Source organism: Prionailurus bengalensis, chromosome C1 (assembly GCF_016509475.1).
Source record: "Prionailurus bengalensis isolate Pbe53 chromosome C1, Fcat_Pben_1.1_paternal_pri, whole genome shotgun sequence".
Classification (NCBI taxonomy): domain Eukaryota; kingdom Metazoa; phylum Chordata; class Mammalia; order Carnivora; family Felidae; genus Prionailurus; species Prionailurus bengalensis.
In genome coordinates this window covers 178,434,493-178,455,134 of record NC_057345.1, presented here as the reverse complement: position 1 = coordinate 178,455,134, position 20,642 = coordinate 178,434,493, and the positions used below count along the sequence as shown (strand labels likewise).

The window sequence follows — 20,642 nt, the reverse complement described above, 5'->3', positions numbered from 1 at the left end:
ACACAGTAGTCACTGCAGTACCATACTAGCTTTTTAAAAATTCCAAGTGTCTAATTTTGTTAAAAGTATAAAATATTCTAATTGTTTACTTCCTCCAATTCCTCTTTTTGTGGCTAAAACCACCAAAATTCCATTCAATCTTGATGTAAAATATTTCTTGAAGTTAGCTTTCTAGCATTTATAACTAGACTTAAAATTTCCTTTACTGGTAGTTAAAATTATAATCTTTAACAATCACATGATTTGACTTTCCACTGAGTATTGTTAGCATAAAAATACCATGAGAACGCTGTGTGATAGGGAGGCTCAAAGGCATTCAAGGCTTTCATTTTCCAGCACAGGGAGGGAATGACTGGCCCCCTGAAAGGAAACAACTAAAAAATGTTGGATGAAATGGAGGGGAAAAATATCTTAAATGCATCAATAAGGCAGCAAGACAACAGTAAGGGTTAGTCAGGCTCAAATGAATGAAGACAGTATCTCAAAGGAGTAAATTGAGGACAGTTGCTAAACCAGATGACCCTGAGTTTCAGTTTTCACGGCCTGAAGTGTGGGAACATCTCTCTGGGAAGAGAAGAAGAAAAACGCAGGATCCACTAAAGGTGAGGCATCTAAGACCCCTCCTCCACAAAGCTGAAATCCCAAAGCACTACACACCCACTATTAGCCTGAATTAAAAATACACCTGTACTCCCAGGAGAGTGCTGGGGAAATTACCTGTTTTGACCCTTGTTACTATGAGTGGGAGAAAACAGAAGATACTCTCTGGAGATTTCATAACTCCAAATCAGCCCTCACATGATTTTTAGCCTTAATTCACACTAAGTGGGCTGAGAATTTTTTTCAGGGGGTCCCAGACTTGTATTGTGCAGAAAACAGGTGCCTGGTGGAAGCAAAAGCAAATAACCTCTAGGAGAATCCATTTTCTTCCCAGACTTCCAAACATTCCCACAGTTCCAAGAAATATGAATGGTAGAAATCATAAAACATCCAAAGAAACAAGGCATCGAAAGTAATAATCAGCAGAAATGACAGCAGAATGAGCTCTCAAAGATTTCATTTAAAGAAATAAAAAGAGTTGAAAACATGACATGAATAATACAGTAAAGAAAAGACCAAGAAAAACTGAGAAATCAGGAGAGAAAAAAAACAGGGAGAGGCAAACAGAAGATTTCAAAAGCAGCCAGTAGTCAGATGACCACTGACTTGCAAACATAATAATGAAAACCAAAAGCCAAGGAAGTATCTTCAATTACTAAGGAAAGATAACAATATAGAATTTGATACACAGAATAAACAGCAGTTAAGAATGAGGGCAAAATTAAGCTATATTCCAGTGGTTGGGGTAGGTCAGTAGGCTTTCATTAAGAAATTCTACAATATGGGGTGCCTGGGTGGCTCAGTCGATTAAGCTTCCGACTTCAGCTCAGGTCATGATCTCCTGGTTAGTGAGTTGGAGCCCTGAGTCAGGCTCTGTGCTGACAGCTCAGAGCCTGGAGCCTGCTTCGGATTCTGTGTCTCCCTCTCTCTCTGCCCCTCCCCCGCTCACACTCTGTCTCTCAAAAATAAACATTAAAAAAAATTTTTTTGAAGAAATTCTACAACATGTACCTCAGGCTAAAGGAAACTTAATTCCAAATAGTAAACCTGAGATCTGAAGAGGGGGAGGCAGGATAGAAATATAAAATAAGGGAAATGAATTCAAAATATTAGTCATTATAATAAATGTAAAAAGGTCAAATATTACAGTGAGAAGACAAAATTTGACTCGATTTTTTTAAGAAATCCAACTATTGGTATTTACAAGAGATGTATGTAAAACATGGATTCAGAAAAACTGAAAGTAAAAGGGTGCAGAAAACATAAACCGATTACTAACAAAAAGAAAGCACATGTATTTATATTAATATCAAACAAAATGGGCTTTTTTTTAATATTTATTTTTTGGCAAAGCGCAAGCGGGGGAAGGGCAGAGAGAGGGGGACAGAGGATCTGAAGCAGTCTCTGCACTGGCAGGCTGTCATCGCAGACCCCAATGTGGGGCACAACTCACAAACTGCAAGATCATGACCGGAAACAAAATCTGATGCTCAACGAACTGAGCCACCCAGGTGTGCCCAAAATAGGCTTTTAAAGCAAAATGTGTTATTAAAGATTGACATAGTTACTGCAAAATACAAAGAGAAACAGACAACTCCACAATCACAGGTGATTTTCAAACAAAAGTCTTCCTGATAGAGCAAGCAGACTGAAATGAAATGAAATGAAATGAAATGAAATGAAATGAAATGAAATGAAATGAAATGAAATGAAATACTACTTTAGAAGGTCTAGTGAAGTTAATAAGCTTGTTAAAACAGACACAGAACGCTCTACCAACAGCTACAGAAGCACATAAAAAAACACCACATACTGAACTGTAACTAAAATCTCAACAAATCTTAAAGCTTTGGCATCATGCAAACCTTGTGTTCTGACCACACTGTAATTCAGTTAAAAATCATTAGAAAAATAATTAAGGGAAACCCCTCATATTTGGAAATAAAAAAACATATAAATAGTTCATGGGTACGAAATCATAAATAAAGAGAAGTAATCAGAATTGGAAAAAAATAACTTCATACCAAAACCTTGGGAATTATGCTAAATCAATATAACCAGGTCTTAAGACCACTGCTGATTCTTTAGCTTAAAAAAAAAGTTTATAACAATGATTAATTCTGTAATTCTTTACTGCCCATGTACAGTGCATTTGGAAACAAATATAAAAATACATACAAGAAAAAAGAATTTTAAGTACCTGAGAAAGTTGAAAAAATGTTTTCAGGTGTAGATAACTTTTTGATTTTCATCCACTAAAGACCTACATACAGCTCTATGTCTTGAAAGATTGAAAGAACAGTATCCACTGCGTGTATATGAAGAAAACTCACAAACAGGAACAGTGAATTAACAGTAAATCATGTATTTCTATATTTGGAAATTGAAGACAAACCAGTATCGTTCTTTAATCTTAGGAATTTAGAAAAAACTCAAATATCTTTCATTCATTTTAAACAGTCAAGTGAGAAAATGTGAAATTATCATACTTAGATGGTACACTTAATGTAGCACCTTCTCTTTTAATTCTCTCAAGATTTCATAATTTCCACAAAGCTGTTGAATGGTTACTAGTTTGAAGGAAGCATCCTGATTCATAAACATCTATCCTAAGCTATAATTTTGGACCAGATTCACATACTTGAGTTACAAATAACAAGTGGTCTAAGTTTCAAAAATACAAGCCACATATTCTAAAGCCCCCACCCCCACATCTCAGCCTACTAGCATTCATTTTGAGTGTTCTCTTATTTTGGGAAACCCACGATAATCTCATTACCTAAATACCATCTGTACCTATTTATCTACAGAAGCAAAGAACCCTTTAGCAAAAACCAAGTGTGAAATAATTTTTCTCTCTTTTAAAAGTAGGTTAGGACTTCTAAAAGAAAAAAGTGAGGTTGATTTGGTTTATTAAAGTCATCTCTTTAACATATGTTTGCTTTGATAATAATACTGGCTCAATTCTGTGTTTCATCTGCTATGTTTAAAAAAATCACATAAAAACTAGATTAAAGCATGAAACTAAAACTGCCAACATGTTTTTCCCTTTGTTTTCTACTAATGACAACCACAACAACTCCTCTATTAATTCATAGGTAGTGAAAACGTCAAAGTGTATCAGAATTATAACACTAAGTGTATTTTCTGGATCTATTCCTAAATCCTTGTGAGTCTGTTATTGTATGGCAACAATATGTATAACAATTGCAAAAGGATATGCCCAACATATATCAAATTACAGATTCGCTGTTACTTTAAGGCATTTTACTAACCAATTTCCTTATTCTGAGCTCCATTATGCATCCAAATCTAAAGCATTTAAAAAGATGAGGTAGTGAAATTGCTGAAAACAAGATTAATATACAAAAATCAGCCAGTGATAGTAATTAAAAAAAAGTGGGGAAAAAAATTTCATTTACAATTATATCCCTTTTAAATCCTATATATTTGCATACCCTGTATTAAACAAAATAAATTTAAATATATAATAAACATTTAACATGCATATATATAATACGCAGTACTTGACCTAACAAAAAATGTGCAAAACCTATGTGATATGTGAATAAAGAACTATAAAATTACTGAGGAATATGTAAATGTAGACACTATACTTATTGTATGGGCGTTTTCATTATTGTAAATATGTCAATTTTTCCCAAGTGAATCCATACCTTTAAGGAATTTCTAATAAAAATAGCAACAGAAAATTTTGGGAAATTTAACAAATGCATTAAAAATTTCATTTGAAAGGAGAAATGCATATGGCTACCTAAAAAAACAGAAGCAACAAGACTACTGAAGGAACACTTGCCTTTCCAGATACCAAAATATATTATTTAGCTATACTAATTAATGTAACTCTACACTGGTATAGGAATAGAGAGTTAGACTAATGAAATCAAACAGGACAAGATCAGTAAATAACACTACATAAAATCAAACTTCAGTATGGCAATGAGTCTGAAAGGTCAAAGGACAAATGATAATCTGTGAAAATGTTTACAACGTGAGACAAAAGGTTAATATCCTTAAAATATAAAAAGTTCTATCCAATCAATTTTTTAGAGGTTAAGAAGAACCCCAACATTAAAACAAAGGATAAGAACATAAAATTGGATGTCCATTACACATATAGAAAGATACTCATCCTCCCTAAGGAAAGTAAATATGAGCAATGAAAATTTTTCATCTGTTAGACTGGCAAAGATTAAAAAGAATGATAATTGTAGTATTAGCAAGAGTGTGGAGAAATGGATACCTGCATATAGTAATGGCAGTATAGAAGCTGCAGAAGGCAATTTAGCAGTATCTACTAAAATATTAAATCTAGATATTCTCTGATCCCGTAATTTTAGATGTTGGAAGCTATTCCATAGAAAAATATGCATGAGTCTGTCTGTAAAGGACCAGGTGTATAATATTCATGTACCACCATACATAGTATCGAAAAAATAGAATGACCTAAATGACACCAACAAGTGAATGGTTCAGATAAATAATGGCACATTCACATTATGGAATATAATGCAACACAAAAATTAAAAAGGCACCTCTACGTTTACTTGGAAAGATATCTAACAGTATATTCTACTGTGAGTGTACTATTAAGTTTTTTGGAAAAAAAAAAAAAAAAGAATTTGGAGGGCCACCTGGGTGGCTCAGTCGGTTAAGCATCCGGCTCTTGGTTTCCGCTCAGGTCACGATCTCACAGTTTCCTGAGTTTAAGCCCTGCATCCGGCTCCACGCTGGCAGCACGGAGCCTTTTTAGGATTCTCTGTCTCCTCTCTCTCTGCCCCTACCCCACTTGCTCTGTCTCTCTCAAATAAACTTTAAAAAGAAAAAAAAAAAAAAAAAAGGAATACCAATGTGAAAATTAAAAAAAAAAAGGAATTTGGAGAACAGTGTGCAAACTATGATCCCTTATTTGTATGTGTAAAGAAAACTATCTGAAAGTTTACAGATTCAATTACTTTACATCCTTTTGTAATGACTGAATATTTTTGCAGTAAGTATACATTCTTTTCTGTGTTAAAGTACAAATCTTAGGAGAAAAATCTAACGTTTCTTACATGGAATACTATATTCAACTGAACATTTTTTCAATCTTTACAGGATAAAAGCTATTTAAAAAATCAGCAATAAAATCGCCTTTTTAACTCTTGAAAATGTGTTTATTTTCTAAGCACATATTGAGTGTGTTAGACTCTGAAGATATAAAAATGAATGAGACATTACCTCTGCCTTGGAGGAACCCAAAGTAAACTGTGAGGGACAGACTAGTATTCAAATAAGTACAATGAAGTGCCGAAGTTACTATGACAGTAGTATACGTAGGGATAAAAATGGAAACGGAAAGGGAGATCATTCTACTTGTGGGAAAACATATCAGAACAGACTTAAGCTTATGCTTGAGTGAAATCTTAAAGATGATGCACTGACCAGATGGACAAGAAGAGAAAGGAAGTACGTGCAAAAGAGATATATATGCATTCTTCTAATTAAGGAAGATATTTCTGGACAGAGTGCTACAAATATACAATGATGAGAATCTGAATGCCAAATGTCAAACCAAAACAATTTTCAAACCTATAATAATAACGTTCATCTAATATAATTTTATTTTCTATGCTAGCTGAAAATTCCTTTTAAGTTCCAGCTATTTTTTACAAATTGTTTTTCTAAAAAATGTCTACAAAAATGCTTTTTAAATGGTTGTATTTAAAATCCTGTTTTATTTCTTCATTAAAATACAAACTGCCTTCTAAGTGCACAGACTTTATGCTTTCCCTGCTTAAATTCTTCCCCTACACCGTAGTTCCAAAGCTGAACATGTTTGAGTCCAACGCAAAAACACCCAACACAATAAACAAGGTCTATTTTCATAAAAGAGTTTATATTTTGCGAACACCTAGAGGTTCTTAACACTGCTTTCAGGGAGTGTATCTCCTTCGCTGCAAAATATTACCCAGCTTACCTCTAAGGAACAAAACCTACCACACACATACAAAGAAAAATGTGGGCCTTTTACCTCATGAAGCGTGAGATGTTTCCCATCCTTTCTCTTTGAGTCAAACCTGCCATATATTGCACTGTACTTTCGAATTTCCTCCTCTTTGTGTGGATCATCGTCACTCATCTCAAAGATGTGCCCGATCATTTTGGCCAACTTCTTGTTGGTTTTTAGCAGCTCTTTCACTTCATTCAAGTCACTTTTTGGCAGCGTGGGGGCCATCCGCTCCACACACTCGGCCACAGACAGCGCGGCGGCAGCGTCCAGGGCCTCGCTGCTTTCCTTCGGGGAAGCCGGGGAGCCAAGGTCTGCTGGAGAGAGGCTGTGCTCGCTTTCGGTGGCGTGGTGGCCTTGCCAGAGTCTGGACTCCCCGATACCCTGCAGCACTAAGCTCCCCACCACATCTGATTTCCCCTGTCCCAAACTCTGCACACAAGTGGTGGCAGCGCACTTGGGGATTTTTAAGTGAGGTTCCCGGGCACTGCTACTCCTGTCATAACTGCTGCAGGATATCCCCAGCCACGTTGGTGATCCCTCTGGTAACTTATAGATGGGTATGCTACTGACAGGCAGGGAAGTCAGTGGCTGATTGAAAAGGCCAGGGTTTGTAACCCAGTCTCTCAAAGCTTTCTGTAGCCTTCTGACATGAAGGGGTTTGCTAGCCATGCCCACGAGCGCCATGATTTCCAAGAATTCCTCTTCTCCAGCTTCACAGAGCTGCTGGACATCATCACCACCTTGTTGAATAAAGGCATCAAAGTAAGACAGCAGATTGGCTTTTTGTAATATTCTATACAACTGCAACTCCCCCAGGGTCCTGGGTAAGGCCGCAGCCATTACTGTGGATGGTCTTAACCTGCAAGAAGAAGAGAGGAAATACTCATCTCACTTGCTCCAAAATTCTTAAACCTGTTTTTCAGACACCACAGGATTTACAAATACAGTGTGGGAAGAACAAAGACAAGGATCATTTGCATAGCAACCGTTAAGGAAGCATCCCCCCTCTACATAAGTTCTCTCATTTTATTCTCCTACCAATCCTAGTGGTCAATATAATTGTTTCCATTTTAAAGTGAAAACTATAAAGAATGCAAGTAATTTGCCTAAAATCTCACAACTAGTTAAGCAGAAGTCTAAGACTCAAACCAAGGCTTACAGGGCTCTATATCCTCTATTTTTGACTTTTCACGTTGCTGCTTCCATGGTATGGATACAGAGGTGAAGTGAAGGATAATCAGATTCAGAAGGACATAATAAGTATGTTATACTGCCATTTGCCGAATACTTATTTTGCCTCAGACAATATGACAAATACTTTACATTACATCTACAGATGGTCCCCAACTTACAGGTTTGACTTACGATTTTTCAACTTTGCGATGGTGAGAAAGCCATATGCATTCAGTAGAAACCATGCTTCAGATTTTGAATTTTGATCTTTTCCTGGGCTAGCAATACTCTCTTGTAATGCTGGGCAGCAGCAGTGAGCCAACGCTCACAGTCAGCCACACAATCATGAGGAGAACAACCAATATGCTTACCATCATTCTGTGCCCATGCCAACCACTGGTTTTGACTTTCAGTATTCAATAAATTACATGGATATTCAACACTTTATTATAAACTAGGCTTTGTGTTAGATGATTGTGCCCAACTGTAAGCCAATGTAAGTGTTCTGAGCACGTTTAAGGTAGGCTAGGCTAACCAATGATGTTCAGTTAGGTTTGGTGTATTAAACCCGTTTTCAACACATGACATGTTACAACTTACTGGAATGTTACCCCAACTATAAGTCAAAGAAGATCTTTAATCCTCTCAACAGCCCTGCGAAATTGGTATAGTAATTCCCATTTTATGAAGAAAAATTAGCAAGATTAGTCTGGCAGGCAGAGGAAGATAGATTTCAGTATGAATTGGAGGTGAGAAGATAGAAGGTGGTGGTAATTTAAGAACCAAGAAAAAGAGAAGGAGGAAAAATTCAAACAAATAAATGACAGGACTTGGTGATCACTTAGATGTAAGTGATGAAGGAAAGGAAATGGCTACCATTTTTTGACACTTTCTGTGATTCCACAAAGAAAAGAGTTAATAGATGACTACAGGATTACACAGTCTAAGAACCGCGACAGGCATTGGGGATACAGAAAAATCAGGATGATGAGATTCTCTTTCAAACATATGGCACTTGAAGATGGCGTAAGGTAGAATGCTTAAATAGATATGCCCTGCATGCAAAGTAACAGACTGGAGCCTAAGTGTGTATAAACGGTTAGAGATACAGAATGGAAAAAGGGAGAGTGGAACAGCCCTCCAAAGAAACAGAGGAGAGCCTAAGACAGAGTCCAGGAAGAAACATACTCTTAGAACCCAATCAAGACAGAGAAGCCTGCTTTTAAAGAGACAGAACAAGACCCAGCAAAGCACTTCTTGACCTCTTAGCAGCCTTTAAAAGTTATTCACAGTTGCCTGGAGACCTCCCACATACAAAGAGGAGTTGGCCAAGTACTTCCATTTAAGAGAAACAAACAAACATGTTGTAATCAACCTACTCCTTTAGGATTAAAAAGTATCCTATAGCCCTCCATGGAGAAAGTTATCGAAAGCCAAAAGAGTATGTACATCAGAGGAAAACGGAAGCTCCACTTGCAACTCAAAATTGTACAGAGCAACAGTTAACTGGGAGATAGTCTTAGGAACATCTCTAAAGGCCAGGAGGTCATCCAATTTTTGGGACTTCTATTTTATGTCATTGACCAGAATGCTATACAAAATCCTAGTCTCAGTCATCCCATTGAAGAAGAATGTAGCTCCCTAACACCCTAAGGACTGACTTCTAAGGGGACCTCTGTGTCATCCACAATCTGCTTGGATCAACTAGTGACTTCCTCAAATTTTATGGTTCTTTATTTTACAAGGGTATTGCCAGGTGACTTGATGACCTGTCCCCAAGGGTTATATCCCTATATAAGGGATATAAAAAAAAAACTTAATTGGGGAGCAGCAGCCATCACTTGGGGTGCTACTAAAAAATACAATTTCCTACGTCACAGAGTTGTACCCTAGGAGACTCATGATTTGATAAATTTGGCAACATACACTAGAAGATCCCTATTTAGTATACCTTCTGGGTACCACAAACTCCTACATATTGTGATCATCCAGATTTTTTAAGTCTACCTTCATATTCATGCCACCTCAGCCCTCTGGATAAAAACATTCTCGCATCTTCCAAATCACCCACAAGAGGATCCGCTTGCCCTCCCACTCCAGGGAGCCTCTCCAGGGAGAGAGCGTTTCATCCAGCTGGACACTAAAACCTAAGAACACAGTTCTTTGGAACTACAGACGCAAGATAAAGTCCGTATTGAACTACATTATACCAAATAGAAGGACTTCTAGAAAGTGTCTGAGGTAGAAAAAAGGAAACCTCCTTTCCCATCATGCACCTAATGCAAGAGCTTCAAAGACTTTCAGCTCAAGAGTATACAAAAAAAAAAAAAAAATACAGGTACACACACAATCTTTTTAATAAAAGGACTATAACTTTGCAGGGTTTGTGATGATTTCATCATATGTGCTCCCCCAAATTATACAATAAAGAAAGACTACATGAGAAAATCTGTAAGAATAGTTTTTGAATCTTTTTATTAGCAATAAGAAAGGAAAGGAATATATGTTAGACAAATATAAAACAGAAAAAACTTAAGGAGAACTAAAGACCCAAACTTAAGTTTTTATTCTTCTGACATTAAGTCTGTAAGTTTGGAAAATATTAATTTAAAATGTCTATCCTTTCTCATCTTTACCTAGAAAGAAAAGAAACCCTCTAGTTCCTAAGGGGGTAAGAAAGCAGTGCCATTAAGAAAGCAGTAATTATTATACTGCCTCCGTAATGACTGATAGGACCAAATGTGCATTTCCAAAGTCAAGATACCAGATGAAAGATAAATAAGTCAACTATTTAGAGTCCCAGGAGGCTTCTAAAGGCCCACACTGACTGCTGGGAAAGGAGTTTTCTCCTTAAGCTTTTGCTTTAGGAGAATGTTTCAGTTTCCTACAAAAGCCAGTTGTGATAATTTAAACACCCACCACTTCATACATTAACTTGATTTGATTTAAAAGAAAATTCTTATAAGATGAGTTTTTCTGTTTTTACAAACGCTGTATCTATTCATGCTTCAACATGAAGGTCAAACAAGTCAAGAGCAAGCATCTATCTACATCTCTCCAATCTTTAGTAAATATAAAAATATCCGAACGACAACACGCTAAACAGGTAGCTAATAGTATAGTAAATCTACCCAGCTGAAAACTACTGCTACCTGGCCTTTGCAGGATGCTGAAACAACCATGCTGAGTCTGACCTTTTTATGAATTCCAAAGTTAAGAGAAACCGGTTACTAATTTTTACTGCATTCAAAATCTCAACCAAAGGCCTGCTGCCTATATACAGCAAACCTCCACTTGTACTAGCTTGAATGTTCTCAGCCTGGTCAGTTCAAGAGGAAGAGGAATTAAACAACAATGGATTCAATTAAGGCCATTTGTTATTCATTAATCTATTTTTAATGGTAATAATTGTTACAGAACCTTAAAAACAAACTCACTTTGCTTCCTTACTGGATACCATCAGTCACCTGTCAGATTCGAATTATGCTCAATAAAATAAGGGGTTAGCTTGGCCCAGAAAACTTGACAGGTCAACTCCTACTATTTTGTCCTTGAACCACAACGAAGCACTTAATATGGCTACAGGAAACAAAACTTCTCTGGCATTTAGTGTAGGACAGAGGCCTTTACTGGTCACTAGAGAAACAAACCTTTCCCTTAAACCTGCCTGAATCCATTCCAAGAAGTTTCCGCCTGCCTCCTGGTCCTACAACTCTATCAAAACTCTCAAGCAGCTATTATCATTAGCCTCTCTCTTTAACCTCTCTGCAGCTTGACAGAACTCCATGAAACACTCTATACCTGACTTTGGTAATGGCAATGCCTTCCTTAAGTGCAAGAGTTCTCTCAACTTTTACATTAAATCTCTTTTCTATTGTCTTTCCATATTCTCCATCAAAAGAGAATCTCAACCACTCCCAGGCTTCAATTATCACAAAAAGCAGACTGACCTCCAAATCGTTATCTGAAGATTGGACCAGTGCCAGGGACCGTGGGGTTACTGGCAAATGTGCAACAACCACTGGCTAGTGAGTAAAAAACATGCCTCTCACACAGGCCTACTTTGTGAATGAAAGTAAACACCTTGTGATTTAATAAAATAATAAACTTATTTAAAAGTGCAACCGAATTCACAGTAGTGGTCGAAGTGGTCACAGTAGCTGTTGTCATTACAGTATATGTTTCTCACTCAAAAATACTAAAAAATATCAATGAACATGTGCAATTTTTTAATTAAAAAAATAATCTTCGTAACTGAAAAGTTTGAGAACCATCAGACCAAATCATTTTTCTGATAATTTCGCATTTCAACTATTACCTGGAAATTGTCAAAACTTCACATTTTCCTCCCTTCTTCCACACTCCCAAATCTACTCTTCCCAACTCTTATTTCTTTAGTTGCGCCACTACTCTTTCATCTTTGTTTTCCTCTTCCTTTCTCAAATCCTCATCTCTTTAAACCACATCACCACCCTTTTTCTTTCTCTGCCTCAAAAGCACCCAATTCTAGTTTTGACTGCTTCTTGCTTCAACTTTGAAAACAGCTCCCCCTTACCTTCAATACATCCCAGACTGCAATACCAACTTTATCTTCCTAAAGATCTTCCTCTTTACTCCACCTGTGCAAATGCCCCCACTTCAAGGGAAAGAAATCCAAACTACTCATACAGGCATCCCAGACCCAAACCTACCTTTCCACCCTTCTCTCTGGTCCCAAACATGCCCCTGTGCTCATGCCAAACTGATACACCGGGCATTCCTCGAATGTGCCTCCCACTTCCCTGCCCCTGTGCCAGGCACGCTCCCTCCCACCCACCTCCACTAGCCTTTTCCATAAAGCCTTTCCCACACCCCCTTGGTGTAGGTGTCCTCTCCCTTCTCTGAACCCCACACTACTTCCTGTCTCATTTTTTCCCCACTTATTCAAATATGCCAGTTACTGACCTAGTCCTGGGGATCTGGAAGAAAGATGACCTTCATGGGGAATGAGTTAGGAGGGAGTAGGAAGACAGAGAAGCAGACACTTAAACACTGTGACAACTGCCATTCTAAGTGTTATACATAAGAAGCCACAGAACAGAGAAGCAACCCCACCTGGCTCTGCGGAACAGGTTACTGTCAGGCTATAAGCTCCCTGAGGGTAGGAACCGGCCTTGTTATCCCCTCTGTTCCTAGCAAAGTGCTCAATGTAGAATAAAGTCTCTATGAAGGCTGCTGTTGAATGAAACCAACATTTGAGACAAAATCTGGTCATTGGCCCCCTTTCACATACCAAAAGGGATGCTCTCTGTGTAAATTGGTGTCCTGAAGAATTTCGAATCTAGTAACAGTGCTTTAGCTGTTACTTTCCCTATAATCTCCTACATTCTCTCATCCTCAATATTTCTCATAAGGCTGTATGGTTGATTCCCATAACATGGCTATTTTTCCAAGAGATCAAAGGATGCATTCCCTGATGCAGAAACTACATATGATTAGTGTTAGAATATACTTCATGTGTTAGTCCAGACCCAGCACCAGCATTTTAAGAGATCATGAAAGAGAAGTCTTTTCCCTCCATTTCCACAAATAAAAATGCAATCTAAGCTATCCTCAAATAACAAATACCAAATGGATTCATAATCACTACTCTTGAATCCTCCTCTTCATGACATAGGAAATATACACACTTTTGTGAAGTCTGTGGCATTCCAAAGAGGAGAGACTCTTCCAGCAGTGAGGAGAAAGCAAGGGCAAAATCCCAGTAAAATGTGACTGATTTTTTATGCAAAGGACTATAAATTCCTTCCTCCCAACACAGCCTGAAATTTTTACTTTAAAATTGTCTAAGTTAACAGCAGCTTCTTACAGATTTATAAAAAATGTGAAAAAAACTTGGGAAGTTAGCTCATGAGTCATTTACAGATTAAGGTGAATTAGTTCCACCAGACTGTTTTCCTCTTAACATCTAGATGAGATCCAGTGTGTGCCAAGGAATGAAAGATAGGGACTGGAAATGGTAAGGAAAAAACAGGAAACTTGAGGGTAGAGACCGCATTTAAAGCCTCTGAAGTACCACCAAGTTCGGAAGACTGTAGCTTAAAGGTATAGGGCCTGGGGAGAAGGGCTCAGTGGGTTACAACACAGGTTGAAACACAAAAGGTTTATGAAAAGCCAGAACTGGGCTTAGGAATGGATGAGCCTTAAGCCTAGGAAATGAATTCTAACTTTCGTCCTAGTCCTACAACTCAAGTTAAAATCATTAAGTTTAGTTACATCACGGCTTACACTTAAGACTACAGACTTGGCCTAGGCACTAACTCCTGTATGTTCCAAGTGCCAAATAATTTACTTAAACACATTTATTACTAAGCATTTAGTGATCTTAAGGTATTTTGGATCTCATTGCTGTCATAGCTCTGAATTAAACATATAGCTCCTAATGGATATTAGTCGTAACTTGGGAAACTTAAAATGTTCCCTCCTATTGATTTTTTCTGATTTCTGAATGAAGCTGGAGAAAAATGTCTTACAGACCCCTTAAAGTTTTAATTAAAGTATCCAATGCTTAAGTTTAATCTATTAAATTAGAAAAACAGTATTTATTTAATTTATTTAATTTATTTTTTCAATTAAACAATAACTACGCATTAACATAGGTATTTTATAGGATACGGCTGGAAATTCTTCAATTAACTCACAGCCAAATCATTCAAGAAACATTGTCCTCTGAGCACACAGAATGCATGTAGTGTATATAAATGTTATCACTATTTTCAGAAATTTCTCTTTGGGGCACCTGGGTGGCTCAGTCGGTTAAGCGTCCGACTTCGGCTCAGGTCATGATCTCGCGGTTCATGAGTTTAAGCCCCGCATCGGGCTCTGTGCTGATGCCTCGGAGCCTGGAGCCTGCTTCGGATTCTGTGTCTCCCTCTCTCTCTGCCCCTCCCCTGCTCATGCTCTGTCTCTCTGTGTCACTAAAAAATAAATAAATGTTAAAGAAAGAAAAAAAAAGAAATTTCTCTTTAAAATTAAATTAATGTACTGTGCAAATTAACGTGCAGCCCCCTAAACAGAATGTATTGAGAAATGACAAACTATTTGAAACCCTAATGGTATGTTTTAGCTGTGAGAATTCTGACAAGATGAGGATTACTATTTTTTCCCAGCATCAACTTCTCTGATTTCCCACTTGTTCCATTATTAAGTTTAAGAGAGTTTAAGACACTCTACTATTGTACTAATTTTTTGAACATGTCAGATCAAAAAGGAAATTTGCATTTAATATCGTAACTGTGCTAATCTTCATTCTACTGAAAAGTATGAAAGAAGCAGGTAAGATAAAACTAAATCCAAAGCAAAGGGGCTAGGGACCTTTTATTATGCCTGAATGGGGATTATTTATTCCTTAATAGATTTAAAGAACTCCATGATGAAATATTCATATGCGAGACAATTACACATTAGCAAGATCTAAACTGTTCAAAACATTATAAAATGGTCCTTTCCATGAAAGAAATATAAAGCATAAAACATCATATTCATAATGCACATGAAGAGCACCAACAAAAATAAAGACTTCTAATGGAATAGATGAGACCCAAGTCTTAGAAAAGAGTCTAGGTCAAGAGACACACAAACCTGCCATATTTGTTTCCATTCAACTACCTTTTACTTTAAATATTTAAAGCTCATGCAATAGATTCTTCAAAGGTCTTTCCCACTTTGTAATACATTTAATTTCTTCTTTCAGAGCATCCACAATGCAAACCCCCAAAATCCTTAATAATAAACCATTATGTCCTTAAAGTGTGATTAAAATATCGGAAGCTTTAACTGATTGATTCTCAGAGGAATGAAAATCTATTAACTTTCCTATAGGAAAACGGGTGTTCCTTAATAGTCACAAAAAAAGGAAAATTTTAAATTATTTTAGCTGAGATTAAATTATATCAATAATTCTGAAAAAGGATGAGATTTAATTAATATATCAAATTACTTATTAGACACATAAACTCACTAAATTTTCTTTTATCAGGTTTAGTATTCCTAAGGATTTCTGTCATTTTAATTACATCCACAATTAGCAGGCAGAATGAAATAAAATTAAAAGTCTACAATGCCTCAGTGTTATTATTATTAATATGGATTCATTCACATATAACAGAGAATCACCAGAGACAAGGAATAGGAGATTTTTCTAATACCAGGATGGCATATTAACTTTTGTGCAAGATGCTAAACTAATAAAATTAAAACAAGAAACTCTCCCATGGTTCCTTGAAATTATTTTCTTTCAAGACCTAATTTTCCAGCATCCAACACCCCAACAAGAACAAAGAAGGCTGACCTTGCCAGACAGCTATACATTCTTAAGAGGACTTTTATATGTATTTTAATACCTAGGGGTATAACATAATTTTTAAGCTTAAAGGACAATATTAAATGTCTCAAATGATATTGAAAGATGGAGGAAAAAGGATACCCTTGAATCTAAGAGCCCACTTCTACTGGCACTTAGGTTAGAAGCAGCTCTTTTAAGCCTTCACCCAAAATAGAGAAAGTCCTATGCATCGTTTTCCAATATTTCTCCTTAAAACCCACACATAAATTGTGACGTGTCATAATTTGGTATGTTTCACAAGGGAAAATCTTCAAAAAAGTGAAAATCTAAAAAGGTAATTCACTGTGTGCACACTTTTCTAACAAAACAGCCTAGCATTTCCTACGTGACTAATCTATTTTAAATTCCGTTCCTCTGTTCCTATGCAATCTAATATTATCTATTAAAACTGCCAAAATATTTTTAAACAAGATCTGAGAATTTCCCTCTCAGCTTCTGATCTTTGCACTCCTTGAGTTTGCAGACACGTCACTGGCAAACCAATTGGTAGTGACAGGTTACTCCAAGTCAATTCTTTGGGATGCAATCTGAAATTGACAGTTACCCCAAATTTTCCATGCCTCACGGATCTCGATGAGCGTGGTGGGATAGAGCTACATGCAAGTCAAAGATTCCTTCAGATCACCGGCTGCAAACTTGGTCTGCAGAATCTATACCTGAATCTTCCAACTCAATTATCCTTTTCCAAGACGTCGGAATATTTTTATATTTTTAGGCTTACTTGGAAGTGTCGTTTCATATCTTAAGCCTTGTGAACCCTGAGATTGAAAACCATAAACCTGATAGCACTTGCAATGTTTCTCCATGAATAAGATCACACACCTCTGCCTGCATCCAAGGCTTTTATGTCCCACATGTGTTTGCAAATTCCACACTCGGCCTTAGTGAGCACGAGTCTCTCGCTTCCCTGCACCTTGGTGCCAAGTTTCTGTAAGCCACTTCCAAGCAAAACTCTCCTTCCGCTTTTAAAAAGAAAACTACATTTGGAAGGAGAGGATACCCAGGAGAAAAATTAAGACTGAGTGTAACATTTCTATAAAGTAAACAAATCAACAAAAAGATTCCCCCCCTGGGGAAGGTGGCTGCAAAACTCAGGAGCCAGCGCGAACACCCACCACGCACAATACACTACGCACCCCCGAGCCCCGCGCGACGACCCCAGTCGCGTTAGAATGGACTCGCACCCCCGGCTCTCTCGGAGGAAAGACGCACAACCCAGGCCCGCTGCCTTGCTCGCCCTCTTCTCGCTGCCCCGCGCACCGAATTTCTCCGGGAATCACCCACACAAGCCAGATGCCGCCCTCTTCTTCCGGTGGCGGCCGCGCGGGGCCCGCTCCCCAGGACGCCGGCCCCCGAGTGCCCGCGGCCCGGCGACTCTGCCGCCCCAAGTTCGCCCGCCGCCTCACGAGCGCCAACGCGTCTCGCACTTGGCAGACAGCGAGCAGGTACGTACTCGGCCAGCGGCTGCAGCGGTCTTGGCACACTCTCCCGCGAGGACTGCTCAGCCCCAACTCCGAAGTGACGGCCCCCAGTTCTCCCTCCTCAGGCGGCAGCGGCGGCCGGGACGCCCCCGCTCCCATCGAGGGGGGAAGGGTAGGTGGTGGGCGCGCTCTCCCTGCTTCCCCCCCAGCTCGGACCCGCCGCTCCTTCCTGCCCGCCAGCCCCGACGGCGCTCCGCTCGGCCGCGTTGGCGGCGGCGGCTCCTCAGGGCTCCGGCGCGCGGGCGGTGGCAGCCGCACCTCCCCCGCCGCGTCCTCCCTCCACCTCCTCCCTTCCCTTCTCCTCCCGGCGCGCGCTGCACCCTCCCCCTCCCCCGCCCGCCTCCGCCGCCTCCACCCCCCGCGCGCTGTCACATTGGGAGATTCCGCTCTTGCTACATTCGCCGCTCCGGCTCCCGCCCACGCGCGGCCGAGTGACGCAGATCCCGGCGTGGGCCGCCGCGGGGCGGGGGCGGGGGCGGCGGCCGCCGGGACCCGGGCTCGGCCTCTTCCCGCCGCCCCCTCCGCGGAATCCGGAGGGCGGCCCATTCACACGGCAGCTGGGAGGAACCAAGTGGGCGCCCGGGAGGGGGCGGCTCCCGCGAGTCCCGCTCCGGGCGGGGGGAGGGGGCGGGAAGGAGGGAAACGGGGGTGGAGGGCGGGAGGGGACGCCGCCTCGGGCCTGCTCTCCAGCTGCCAAGTGAACCGGGAAGATTTGCAATTTAAAAAAAAATTCTTTTTTAATGTGTGAGGTTCCCAATATAGTATTTCAAAGAGCACACCCCGCCAAATCCAACATCCTCCGGGAGGCTGACTTGAAAAAAAATAGAGAGCGCCCTCGGCCCACTAATCTGGGCGCCGTCCTCGCCCCCGCAGGCGAGGCGGGTGCGCCAGGTGCGCCCCTTGCCCTTTGGTCCCAGGCGGCCTGCGGGAAGTTAGCCGCGACCGCACTGAGTGGGGGCGGCAGGTGCGCAGAGCTGGGAGAAAAACTGGCGATTTTGGAGAATCTCTGCCTCGCCCATCTTGCCCCCTCCCCAGCACTGCCTCGGCGTTGGGGGTGGGGGAGGAGGGGAAGAGTGAGAACCCACAAACCCAAAGTGCGGATTTGACGACTGTCCTGCTTTGCCCGGCAACTTAATTCCACCCTTCTCAACCCTCCTAAAAACCTGCCTGTGTTATTTTACTGGTTAATATTTTCTATTTCCTGGGTGAAGAAATCCGATAGTGCTTAGAACAGTTCTGGGGTGTATTTAAACAGAGTTCCCGAGGCACGCTATAGAATTTTTGAGTTTGGTTTGCATCAACTTTTCTAACCCAGGAAAGTATTAAAACACCTCCATAAATGTACCTCAACTACTGTCACAATTTTTGGAAATTTGTTTTAGAATCTATTATCTCTTTACAAAAACGGGAAAATGAAAGAATTCCCCGAATGTTTAGCAACGTGCTCTTGAAGGGCAGAACACATTTAGTAAATCTAAACTACTGCAGATACAGGTAGAATTCCGTTTTAACATACATATAAAAACTCAGTTTTATAGGAAGCCATTCCCACATCCTGGCTGGGTTCCCAGTGTGCCTACTTCGCTGATGGGGATACAAGGCATTCTTTGAAATGGGAAATTCTTCATACCACATCTTTATGTTGCAGCAACGGATGGGATGATAACATTGAAAGAAAAAGGCCTTATTAAAGTACTGAACTTCTTTTTTTCTTTCTTTCAAAAACACGTTGAAAGAATGAGTATTACCACAACGGGATATATAGAATTAAACTTCTTTTTCCAGTGTTACTGAAAGGTTCTGTATGGAGTAGTTGCATTGACATATCAAATGAATAAGCATGCTTGCTTCCTCAAGTTCTTCAACTGAAGAAATCACTGCTGGAAGTTTGTCTTAGCCTAATTGTCGTGGTTTTGAAGTTGTGGACCTTGTTCTGCTAAAGAGAAAGTTAACAGGTTGTTATGAAATAAAGACAATTTCTTGGAAAGATACAGGTTAACAAATTTTCAGGCAATGAAATCTGCAAAATTCTAGTTTCTGTCTGGAATACTCATGTTTTGCAAACGTTGTTGGTTCTGAATAGCTAGAAAAAAATAAGTTTCTTCCATAAGTATGTACAGTTAGTGATTCACAAGTCATGAAATGAGCAGTCTTAACCTGGACTGTTGAGCCTCCCAGTAGAATTGTTTCCAGAGTTGGTGGAAATGACATTAAATCCTTTTCCTGAGCCTTTGTATGTTTGGCCAGTCTTGAACATGCTGCTGAAAAGGAAATATGTCACAGCAGATATTTTTTCTTCCAACTTGTAACTGCTAATAGTTGTTCCCCCTCACCCATGGGGATATGTTCTAAGACCCCCCCCCCCAGTGGATGTTTGAAGCCGCAAATAGTACCAAACCCTATATATATTATGTTTTTTCCTGTATATATCTATGATAAATTTATAAATTAGGCACAGTAAGAGGTTAACAACTATGACTAATAATAAAATAGAACCATTATAATAATATACTGTAATAAAAGTTATGGAAATGTGGTCTTTTTTTCTCAAAATATCTTATTGTCCTATACTAACCCTTCTTGGGGTGATGAGATGAACTGAGGTGAATGACTAGGTATTGTGACATAATTGGCCTTCTGATGTATCAGAAGGAGGATCATCTACTTCTGGACGATGGATTACTGAAACTATAGAAAGTGAAATCTGGGGCTACCATATTTCTACAGTTAAACACTGAAAACCTTCTTGTTTGTTTTGTGGGCACATTTAGGTAGTCTATTCTTCCATCTTTGCATTTCCTTAAACACTCTATGGTGCTGGGGTAAGTGATGGGAGGAAGGAAAATGAAGAAAAGATAAATTTTTAAGCTTTTAGGCATCAATTTCTATGCTTGTATAGTGTCTATATGACAACTATATAGCCAACTAGTCAGTGTGGCTGCTCACAAAGAGAATTCATCTGTATCTGATAAAGAAGCATGATTCTTGAGGT

At 39.4% G+C, this 20,642-nt stretch overlaps 1 protein-coding gene across 2 annotated transcripts in view; it reads right to left on the bottom strand.

Moving 5' to 3' along the window:
* Positions 1-17,972, bottom strand: part of NAB1 (NGFI-A binding protein 1) — a 43,456-nt gene extending 25,484 nt beyond the window's left edge. Inside the window, exons 1-2 of one of the 2 annotated variants that reach the window (XM_043577322.1) lie at positions 17,623-17,972; positions 6,635-7,472 (exon numbers count right to left, since the gene is read on the bottom strand). In XM_043577322.1, coding sequence (XP_043433257.1) covers positions 6,635-7,453 — 819 coding nt within the window. In that variant the 5' untranslated portion in view covers positions 7,454-7,472; positions 17,623-17,972. The remainder of the gene's footprint in view (positions 1-6,634; positions 7,473-17,622) is intronic. The other variant, XM_043577323.1, reaches the window with a different exon arrangement.
* Positions 17,973-20,642: the final 2,670 nt, after the last annotated feature.